The 11,354-nt window shown below is 50.0% G+C and overlaps 1 protein-coding gene across 1 annotated transcript; it reads left to right on the top strand.

The window, feature by feature from the left end:
* The first annotated feature begins 414 nt into the window (after positions 1 to 414).
* LOC146351709 (uncharacterized) lies at positions 415 to 9,700 on the top strand. Its single transcript, XM_084842093.1, has 4 exons — positions 415 to 524; positions 6,458 to 6,633; positions 7,513 to 7,729; positions 9,028 to 9,700. Exons 2-4 carry the CDS (start codon positions 6,628 to 6,630, stop codon positions 9,282 to 9,284), a joined length of 480 nt encoding a protein of 159 aa, XP_084698219.1. The 5' UTR covers positions 415 to 524; positions 6,458 to 6,627; the 3' UTR covers positions 9,285 to 9,700.
* The last annotated feature ends 1,654 nt before the right edge of the window (positions 9,701 to 11,354 follow it).

Raw genomic sequence — 11,354 nt, 5'->3', positions numbered from 1 at the left:
CTGCTGCCTGCCTGGCATCCTTTTCTTCTAAACCGAAAGCAAGGACTTTTTATCTAACAGGAGTGAATGTCTGGCAGGGGCTACTTCACCAATAAGAGAGGATCCCCCTCCCACCCCAGGCTCTCCCCTCTTTTCTCCTTTCCCCTGAAGCTCCAGATGCACCTGCATTTCAGAAACAATCCTCATAGACTACAATGGGAGTTACTTCTGGGTAGACACACATGTTTCTGCTGGGAAATAGGAAACACCTTTTGTCTCAATAAGAATCACTCCTTCTCTCTCTCCCCTCCCTGCACCTGCTTTAAGCATGTTCCTAAAGCAACAATCATTAAAAGAACAGAGTGTTTTATCTGCCGAACAATCTCCTAATCTCTCTCTCTCCCAGCTTCCCAGCTTCGAGGCATTACTTACTTCAAACAATCAGTAACACAGTGTTTTTGCTGCCATGCTGGATCAATGGAAGGATCAAAGTGTCGACATTAAGGATCCGTGAAAGAAAGAAAAAATCTTCTCTTTATTTCCAGGTATTCGCTTTTATTATTCAGCTGAACAAAAGACAGACAGACATGTACGGAAGAGGATCTGTTGATCTGCTTAATAAATAAATAAATAAGTCTTAGAATATTTATACCTGGATACAGACAAAGGCACATTTGGCAACAGTTGGTTGCATACAAAATACTGCATAAAGGTGGAGAAAGTCAGTCATTAGCTATTCATCAGATTTAAGCTTGTCTCACACAATCTGCATAACCATGCTTACTTGCTCAGAACTCCTGGCTACGTGCAGTTTCGCTTTTACCTAACGGTGTTTCTTTCACAGCTCCTAAATGCGTTATTTCTATTCATGGGCATCTCAGTGATTCCTTGGAGTGTGCATTTTAGGGCCAAGCCTCATTGAGCACAATGGGAGTTACTTCCAAGTACACACACATATGCTTGTGCTGGGAAAGATGGGAGGGGACCAGCCCCCTTTCTTGACAGATGCTGTGCAGGATCCTTATAACAAGGTGTGAAGATACTTCCTAAGGCAATAAACCAAACAACAGAGAATGGGAGCCTTGAGATCGCACTTCACAGCCTTTACGAAATTTGTGCTCAAGCCTCATTGACAGCAATGGGAGTTACTTCTGAGTAGACACTAATTGGTTTGTGCTGGGACACACAGGGACAGGAAACACCCCTTGAGCGAGGTCACAGTGAACGGCACACCCCTGGGCAGGGCTTACGTACCCAAGGTAAATGTGGGGGCTGGGGAACAACTATACAGGGGAGAACAACCTGACTTAAGGAAAAGAATCGGATTTTAAGCAGTCTCGGAAAATCCAGTTTTTCCGGAATAAGCTCAGGGGTGGCTGCTGGATGGCCACAACATCATGTATCCCTAATGACCTTCACATGCAGCCAGCTTGGAGTAAATTGCTCATGGAGAAACCCCCTGGAGAAGAAAAAATGTTGACTGAGAGTGCGCGTATCACACCGTTGGAGCAGATGCAGGGCGTTCCTCCAAATCCCCTACCAACTGGCAACAGTGGCCAGGAGCACCTTTTCCCACGTCCAACCCAAAATATGCCAGCTGTGTCCCCTCCTAGAGAGCCAAGAGCTTGCTATACTTAACGTTGCCTTTGTAACCTCAACGATATATGCCTGCAGTATTGTTACAAAGCCAGTACATGCTGCATGTACCTTTAAGAGTGGCCCCTCGTAGGAGAGCGGTCTGAAGAGAGGCAGGGCCAGAAAGTCAGAGAGGGGGTTGGAAGTAAGAAGGCCTGAGTGTGTTGAAGTACAGTTTCAAGAAGGAAGGCCTAGTTTTGTGTTCCAAAAGAAGAATCTAAATGATGCATCTGTTGTGTTCCTAAACTGGATCACTGTCCTCTCTAGAAAATAACCTGCCTGGCTAAGCTGCCGGAGTAGGCCAGAAAGCTGCATAACACTATGCTCTGCAAGGAGCTACTCCTGGACATGCTTCGAAAAGCTGCCTGCAGCACATCTTTTCCTGAGTGTGAAGAACCAACCTAACTTCATTCAACCAGTCCAGACCTACACCTGGCTCCTGGGCCTGTCTCAGGGGGCTGCTCTAGACTTTACAAAGTCTTTCACTGCCTGGGCCCTATATAGATGTCTTAGAGAGTGCCCCTCCTCAAAGATTTATGCCCCTTTAATCAATATCATTTAGCCTTTTGTTCCAGTTATTTTATTCCTGTATCCTTCCCAATATCTTTTAAACCTTTGTCTCTACAAACAAAAGGGCCATTGCATCTTCACTCACATAATTATTCGTATTAGCGCTGTGATGTGGGGGCGTAAGAGAAAAATTTAAGGATAACACATCTAATTAACCAGACTTCCTGCTTGCTAGTGACAGGCCCTGACTTCCTATCTGTATCTGGCTAGGGTTCCGAGAGACCTGGTTTGTCTTAGGGTACAAGGAAGCCCTGGATCATACAGACAACTATTTGAAATAAGAATTATTTTATTAAAGAAAATAGCATGCGCACACAACCTTAACACAGAAATAGAAAAATAATAGAATGGAATTCTATTCTATTCTATTAATAGACTAGAATTCACCAGTGAAGGCTCTGCCTTACCTGAAAGACTCTCTGAGGGGCAATCTACATTAGAACTTTGAACTGGTTTCAAACTGGTTTATCTAAAGGGATCCTGCAGTTTCATAAGGGTACTGAGAATTCTTTGCTAGAGACCCCTGTCCTCTGCCCAAGCGGCCCCTCTTCCTAGAGCTACAATTCTCAGAATTCCTGTATTTGGTAGGGATGTCAGAGAGTTCCGCCACGGATCTCGGTGAGGCCAAATGCCATTGCATTCGGCCCCCCGAACTCCATGGCGGAATGGCCTGCCACCCCCCTGCCCCCCCCATGGATCCCCTCTAGGACGAGACTCACCTGGGGCAGATCTTCCGGGCGGCGGCGGCTCCGGCGGCGGCTCCGGCGGCAGCCGGATAGTAGGAGTGCACGAAAACCACTTACCTGGTCTCGCAGCTTGCTTCGCGGTGGGGGGGAGGCGCTTCGCTGCTCCCCCCGAAGTTCAGGCCAGGGGGGGGAGGCTTCCTGCCTCGCCCGGCCGAAATTCAGGCCGGGGAGGAGGCGCCTCGCCTCGCCCGGCCGCGAAATAAAAAGTTAAAAACAAAAACAAAAAACGCCCCTGTGATAGGCTATGTGACGATTTACGTAGCCTATCACGGCTAGATCTGCAAAGTCAGCCGTGATAGGCTACGTTAATCGTCATGTAGCCTATCACGGGTGACTTTAAAAAAAAAAGCGCGTACGCAAATGGTGGCCCCCATAGGGAGCCGCCATTCGCGTTCCTTATTTGGTCGCTGTAGTCTACGTAAATCTTTACGTAGACTATGGTGAAAATAAGGGCAACGCAAATAGCGTTGCCCTTATTTTCGCCGTAGTCTACGTAATCTTTACGTAGACTACAGCGACCAAATAAGGAACGTGAATGGCGGCTCCCTATGGGGGCCGCCATTAGCCGTAGGCGCTTTTTTTTTTTTTAAGTCACCCGTGATAGGCTACGTGATGATTTACATAGCCTATCACAGCTGACTTTGCAAATCTAGCCGTGATAGGCTACGTTAATCATCACGTAGCCTATCACGGGGGCGTTTTTTTTTTTTTACTTTTATTGGAATGGCGGCAGCGGCAGCCAGTCAAAAGACCAGCTGCCGCCTCTGCCCCTGTCAAAGACCTGACGAACCGCCGCCAGGACCTGCCACCGGGAGGGACATTCGGGAAAGGTAAGTCCCGTCCCGGGGGCGGTGCGGGGGGTTGGGGGGTGCGGAGAATTTCTCCCCGAAACTACTTCGGGCGGCTGAACATGTTGGCACTCGGCCCTCCGAAGTTTCGGGGAGAAATTCTCCCCCATCCCTACCGGATAGGCTACGTAAAGATTTACATAGCCTATCATGGCTAGGTTTAAAAAAAAAAAAAAAGATGTGACAGGCTACATAAATCTTTACATAGCCTATCGTGGTGGGGTGGGTTTAAAAACAAAACAAAACCACGTACGCAAATGGTGGCCAAAAAGAAGGAGCGCAAATGGCGGCGGCCGTAGCTGCCGCCATTTGCGTACGCTTTTGTTTTGTTTTGTTTTTTTACCTAGAGCCCTCCGTGGCCGGAAATGTGGAGCACAGCCAGCAGTTCGAGGATTCCGGGGGGAGGGACAGAATGCCTCCCCCCCCACCATCAACATAATCCGCAAAAGGTAAGTACTTTCATACATCCCTAGTATTTGGTATCTGTAGTAGCTAAAAACAGGTTTGAAACCAGTTTAAAGTTGTAATGTAGATTGCCCCTGAATGAAGCCAAAGGAGACCCCAAGAATCTTGAATGAAGGCAGAACATGATATCTGGGGTGAGGGTCTATTTTTTATACTGTTTTGTGAGCTGCTGGTTTGAAACTCAACATTAAAAAAAACTAAGATCATGGCATCTGGCCCCATCACTTCCTGGCATATAGAAGGGGAAGAAATGGAAGCAGTGACAGATTTTATTTTCTTGGTCTCCAAGATCACCGCAGACGGTGACTGTAGCCATGACATTAAAAGACGCTTGCTCCTTGGGAGGAAAGCTATGGCAAACCTAGACAGCATAGTAAGAAGCAGAGACATCACCTTGCCGACAAAGGTTCGTATCATCAAAGCTATGGTTTTCCCAGTAGCAACGTATGGCTGTGAGAGCTGGACTATGAGCGCCGAAGAATTGATGCCTTCGAACTGTGGTGCTGGAGAAGACTCTTATGAGTCCCCTGGACTGCAAGGAGGTCAAATCAGTCCATCCTAAAGGAAATCATCCCTGAGTGCTCATTGGAAGGACAGATACTGAAGCTGAAGCTCAAATATTTTGGCCACGAAATGAGAAGAGAAAACTCCCTGGAAAAGACCCTGATACTGGGAAAGATCGAAGGCAAAAGGAGAAGGGGACAGCAGAGGATGAGATGGCTTGATAGCATCACTGATGCAATGAATATGGACTTGAGCACACTCCAGGAGAGAGTGCAGGACAGGAAGGCCTGTTGTGCTATGGCCCATGGGGTCACGAAGAGTCGGACACAACTTAACGACTGAACAACGACAACAATTTTGTGAACTTCTTCCTACACACACTGCCATAAATAGCAACTCTAATGTTTTAAACTTACTGATTGGTTACAATAGGATGGTCTAACCTCCTCAAGTATCCGTTCTGGCTTTCTTATTTGTTGACATCTTGTTTACTCTGCAGTCCTGTAGCAATTTCCCAACTTGTTCTCTGTAGTTTTAACCTGTGGTTTACAGTATACCTGCCTGGGTCATGAAGCAATAGCCTTTTCTCTCCAATTTTCCTTTTTCTTAGGTCAAGCTGATGCTGCTTACTTGTAACCTAGGCCAAAAATCAAAACGCTGGTCTAGAAAGCAGGCTTTTTTTTTTTTTTTAGCTAGTCCTCTTTAGTATACCTGGTATGACTGTTGCCTTAAATAAGCTTTTTCATATTGCATTTTAAATTTCTTACAGGAGCTCTATATAACAATTTATAAATCTTGTGATATTTGGGAGGGTTTCTTTCCCTACTATATTTCAGAGGGTCCAGTTTATTCAGTCTTAATTCAGGAAATCAGTCAATACATCGATAGAATGGACAGTGCAATCCTGTGCATGTCTACTCAGAAGTAAGTTCCACTGTGTTCAGTGGGACTTACTCCCTGGTATGTATTTATAGTATTGCAGCTTAAGAATATCAATTATTTAACAGAATTCAATTGACTGCACAAACATAGTAAAACCAATAATAAAGTTAGCTGTGGAGCAATCTACACAAACAATTTGGTGCAAAGGGAGAGCAGTTTGAGGTCCTTTGCAACACATGATGTCGCGGCCAATCCGTAGTCAACCAGCCACATCCCTCTTGAAAAGCCGCATTGTCTGAAGGTCCTTTTACTCCGTATTTTTTACGTAAAGCGGCTCCCAGGCAGTTCCCCTGCAGTATGTCCCATGCCCAGGGGAGGGGCCATAGCTCAGTGTGACAGAGCACATGCTTTGCATGCAGGAGGTCCCAGATGTGATCCCCGGCTTCTCCAGGTAGGGCAAGGGAAGAATCCTGCCTGAAACCCCGGAGAGCCGCTGCCAGTCAGCGTGGACAATACTGGGCTAGATGGACCAAGGGTCCGACTCAGTATAAGGCAGCTTCCGATGTTTCTAAATCCTGGGCGTGCCTCTGTGATGTGGCTGTGACCTGGTATGTCTTCCGTCGCACAGGTATGTCTTCCATAGCACTGCACTGCAACTTGGGGGACTGGGCTTCCACCAGGTTGCTTACTTTGGGGTGGGGGTGGGGGGTTGTCGTGGATTACTTTGGCTGAACTTGCTCAAGGGGTACTTGGGGGCTGTGTGGCAATGTGGGGGAATTGCTGTCCTGGCATCAGAAAGCAACCATTCATTCACTTCCTCTCTTTCAGATCATGGAGGGGTTTGGAAAGTTGAGGTTCCCACAGTTCATTGCAGCCATGGCTGGATCTCATGTGGCTATTGTGTCACCCACAAGACAGGGGGTGTCTTCATCAACTGGAAGCATTTCTATTCCATCTTCCTTCAAGGAACAACTGACCAAACAGGCCAGTTCATTGACATGGAGGTTCGTTGGAGTGCGAAAAATCATAGGGATGTCAGAGAATTCTACCACGGATCCCAGGGAGGCCAAATTCCAGTGAATTTGGCCCCCTGGAATCTGTGGCGGAATGGAGCAAACTGCCCCACCACCCCGCGAAAGCCCCGTGAAATGGAGCCTACCTGGCTGCAGCTCCGGCGGTGGCGGCTCCGGCAGTGGAAGCGGCTCTGGAGGCAGTGGCAGCTCCGGTGGCTCCAGCCGCTGCCGGGCTGAGGCTGCAAATGGTGGCGGCTACAGCAGCCACCATTTGCGTGCCTGGCAAGCCGTGATAGGCTACGTAAGTATCTACGTAGCCTATCACAGCTCACGGCAGGGACGCAAATGTCGTAGCTGCTGCCATTTGCATCTGTGTCTTTAGCCGTGATAGGCTATCTATATATTTACGTAGCCTATCACGGCAAAAGACAGGGGCGCAAATGGCGTAGCGGCCGCCATTTGCGCCCCTGTCTTTTTCCGTGATAGGCTACGTAAATATATACGTAGCCTATCACGGCAACAGGAAGGAACGCAAATGGCGGCCGCCGTAGCCGCCGCCATTTGCATCCGTGTCTTTAGCCGTTGATAGGCTACGTATATATTTATGTAGCCTATCACGGCTAAAGACACAGATGTAAATGGCGGCAGCTATGGCGGCCGCCATTTGCATCCCTGTGTAGCCCAGTGGCCGGATGTCTGGCTGCGGGTGGCCCTGGCTGGCGGCTCCACCGAGTCGTGCAGAGTGGAGCCGGCCAGGGAGGATTCCGGGGGGCGGGACGGAGGGCCTCCCCCCAACTGTGGATTGCCCACTGCAGAGCCAGGTAAGAGTTTCATATATCCCTAAAAAATCATAATGCTTTTATGTTCCAGAACTCTGCGCTGTTTGAGACAATGAAGGCTGGCATCTTTGTTCTCGGGAACCCCACCATCACTGTCAATGGGGTTCAGGTCCATCCACTCCCCGGTTGCGCCACACAGCATCTACCCCATCTGGCGATGGCTCATGAAACCACATGGAGGCCACCTGGACAGTCAGAAGGCTCACTTCTGTCTTGCTACCCGCTACCCCCTAACTCCCAAATAGCAGGTATCAGCAGACTGCCTTGGGCGGGATTGCAATGTGGTGGAGAGGGCCTTTGGAAAGCTTAAAAGCCTATGGGATTGCCTGACAGCAATGCTTGAGATTTCCAAGAAGAACGTGACCTCTGTAACTTCTGCTTGTGTGATTCTACATAACATCTGTGAGACTAAGGGTCATGTCATTTGGGAGGGGATGGAAGGGAGATGACTGACTGAGCTGGCCAACACTGGAGCAGTGTTGGACAATGGCGACAGGTGGCATACTGTGGAGGGCGAGTGGGTGCAGGAGGTAAGGTAAAGTGGCTCCCTAGCACCGGGGGACATACTGGTTTGGGCCAGAGGTGCACATGCTGCTGAGACTGATCCAGGGGAGTGGATGGGTCAAGAGACTGGTGCACAGCTCCTGTCTCCCGACCATCTACTTGTACCACTGCATCGCTCACAGCATGCATAAAGCTGGCTACCGGCATGATGCCCTCCAGTGCTGGTCCAAGTTTAAGATCCTAAAGGGAGCTTTCTACCAGGTACTGAAGCTGCACGGGGAGCATCCACCCCATGCTGCCCAGCCACCCTTCTTCAGGGACTGAGGGAGCTGTGTGGGTGTTGGCTGGGCAGCCCAGCCCGGAGCTCTGTAGACCAGCTGGTGAGTTGTCACTATCTCTGCCCATTAGGGCAGCCCCCTGCCCCCTGTTCCATTGCTGTATGGAGAAGCAGCGAACGTAGCATGTTCATGCTCCTGTGTATTGGATTGGGTAAAGGAAATCCACATGTTCTCTTTTGTACCCCACCTATACACCCTTGCAAGAGATGTAGTTCCATTGAGTTAGGTGGGAACTTCCTGGGCAGAGTACATAGAAAGGAATTGCATAGCCCTCAGGAACAGCAATCAGTGAGAGCCACAATGGTGGCTGTGTGATGGAGTCCTCACTTCTCTTGCACCAAATCCATTGGCCAAGCAGCTGCTGGCAAAGTCCCGTTGGACTGAGCAGTAAGAGTGATGGAGATGTTGGTCTTAGTTGGTCACTGGTACGTTGATACATGGTAATCTAAGAAGCGTAGGACTCCCTTTACATTCTTCAGCTTGCCGTGAACGTGACCAGGCGGAGACAGGGGACCCAAACTGGCACAGCCTAGTGCTGTGGGGTGAGTGCCACAGTGTGCCACCAAGGGGTTGTGCAAATGCCGTGATGTGTCTCCACGGGTGGTCAGTCACCCACTTGGGGATTCTGGCAATGCTGGTGCCTTCCCTCTGGGCAAGCCCCGCTGCTGTGGGCAGAACATTCACTATGTCCTTACTCCCCACAGGTTCCCAGGGCCGGCGTGAACAGCCTGAGGTCGGGCCGACTGCCCCTCGGACTACCTTGGAGCCACCACTGCTGGCTGAAGCGGGATCTGCACCGCCTCCCCTGCCTAGGATACCCAGCAGGCCAGAGCGTGGGCACAGGTGCAGGACAGCACCTTGTGCTGGCTCATGGGCGGGCACAGTATCCAGGCATGGTTGCCAGTGCAGGGTTGCTGTAGCAGATCCTGCAGACGGTGCTGAAGTTCTGGACTGGCCATAAGTACCGTATGGTACTGTATGGTTGCAGTTTCCAAATCAAGGGAAAGGAAGCAATGCACTAACTAACCTTCTCCCCCCCCCCCTTTCACTAGACAACGCAGTTACTGACCGGGTGGTGGCAGCACTGGAGCAAGAGTGGGCAAGACACCCCCAGGTAGCACCACTGCTTGGACCACCATGCCCCGCCGGGCCCCCATGAACTGTGTATCCCCCCTCCCCCCTCTATCCCCCCTCCCCCCTGTAAATAGCTCCCCCTTTCCCCAGCAACCATGCAGTTCCTTTAAAAAAAATAAATACAGCTCCTTTATTTTGAGAAAGACAGAACCCCTATTATTTTTGTATGACACCGGACTTGTAAACAACCATACCCCCATTTATTTTCCCATTTAAAAATAATAAATGACTGTTGTCTGCTACAAACATCCCAGCCTCCTTGTGTTTTGTATGGTGACCAAGTAGAAGGGGTGGGTGGTGTGAACACTGATAGGGATGCAGTGCCCGGGGCCTATGGGGAGAACTTCTTGGGTTTCTGTACCAGGTGGGCCTCTCTGCTGTACCCAGGCAGGCACTCCTTAGGGGTGGAAGCATGCTAGAGCAGCACATTAGCAGCTGCCGGTGGCACGCAGGGGCGGAGATCACCCACTGCTTGGGCGAGAGAAAACTCCCGTTGTTCCTCTGTGCATGGGTCTGGGATTGCATCATCACTGTCAGTGGGAAATTCACATTGACTACACATAGGCCCTCCCTCCCCACCCTCCCCTACAAGTTTCCCAACCAGTTTCTCCAGCAGGTCACATTGCCTGTCTATTGTGGCAAGTAGCGCACGTCTGTCTCTCCTGCACCCCGCCTCGTCTGCTGCTGCATGCTCTACATTTCATTCATATACTTGGGGGTCCCATTCAAATGCATGGTGCAGCCAGTAACTCTGTGAAGTGGTGGGCTGCATAGGCCAGTTGAGGTCGTTAGCTCTCTCTGGTTACGGGCCATTGCCAGGCGTGTGGCTGGGGCCAGCGTGGCTTTGTGCTTGGGGATGCCAAGGTCTGAAAGAGTTGGAGAAATCAAGAGTGAAAATGTTGAAGGCAGTGTTGGTACTTTCCCTCTGGGTAAGCCCCACCGCCGTGGGCCAAAAGTCATGGTGTAGGGGGAGCCTAGGGTGCTGGGCATATACACACTCCTCCCTCTGGGTAAGCCCCACCTCCATGGGCCCGTAATCATTGCGTAAGGAGGAGCCCAGGGTGCTGTGCATATGCACACATCCCTGAGAGCGTTGTGCTGGGGGATAGCAAAGAATACCTTTCCGATAGAAGGAGTGTGTAGCACCAAGGACATTGTGAGACCAACCACAGGAGTCAGTGTGGTGCTGTGGTGGGAAAGCTTATTTGCATTGTCCACCAGAACCTACCTGGCCAGCGCTTGTTCTCCAAGCTAGGCCCCCATGAAGTCTGTGGGCCTGTGTCATCTGTTCTCTGTGAGATCTGTGGAGGCTTCAGAAGATGTACTAGCTGTGTGTTATAAAGGAAGGTATAGTTAGGGTTTGGTTGTGTGCATGGTGGAGATCTGTCAGGCCAGGGAGTGGCTCAGGCACCTTGATAGCCCCAAACAGGGACATGAGCCTCAGGCAAAGCAGTGCTTCTCACTACAGCAGGGTGTGCAAGCACAGGTAGTAGAAAGTATGGGCTGATTTCCATGAACACTGCAAGTTCTTAGAGGGTAAGTGATTGATGGAAAGACAGTGGGCTCACATTCATGAGTGCACCATCAGGAGAAATGCAGGAGTCCTGAAAACATACCCAGAACATTGGGGTGTGTATGGGCATTGTGCCTACCACTGGGAGGAAAGGTGAGAATGCTGGGTTTCTGTGGCAGAGTAGTGCTCCTGAAGTTCATTCATGCCTCTACCCCAGGCGTTAGAAGTAGCACTGAGAGGGATCAGTCTCAGGCAAGCAGCACGGGGCAGAACATTCAGGGTTGGAAGATGAGCTGTGTGTGGTCCATTCCAAGGCATGCCATGGCAGCTATGGAGGTGATTCACTACTTTGTGGCTGATCTACCTGCACATCCCCCTCCGCAA

This window comes from Heloderma suspectum, chromosome 3 (assembly GCF_057233095.1).
Source record: "Heloderma suspectum isolate Gila_16-S chromosome 3, 16-S_ref, whole genome shotgun sequence".
NCBI lineage: Eukaryota > Metazoa > Chordata > Lepidosauria > Squamata > Helodermatidae > Heloderma > Heloderma suspectum.
The sequence above is the reverse complement of the archived record's forward strand: the minus strand, read 5'-3'. Positions and strand labels throughout refer to the sequence as shown.

What these genes read in the sequence shown, in the direction of transcription:
- LOC146351709 (XM_084842093.1), top strand. An exon ending in CCCTAACTCCCAAATAGCAG is followed by an intron (nt 7,730 to 9,027) that starts GTATCAGCAGAC and finishes TACTCCCCACAG; the next exon opens with GTTCCCAGGGCCGGCGTGAA.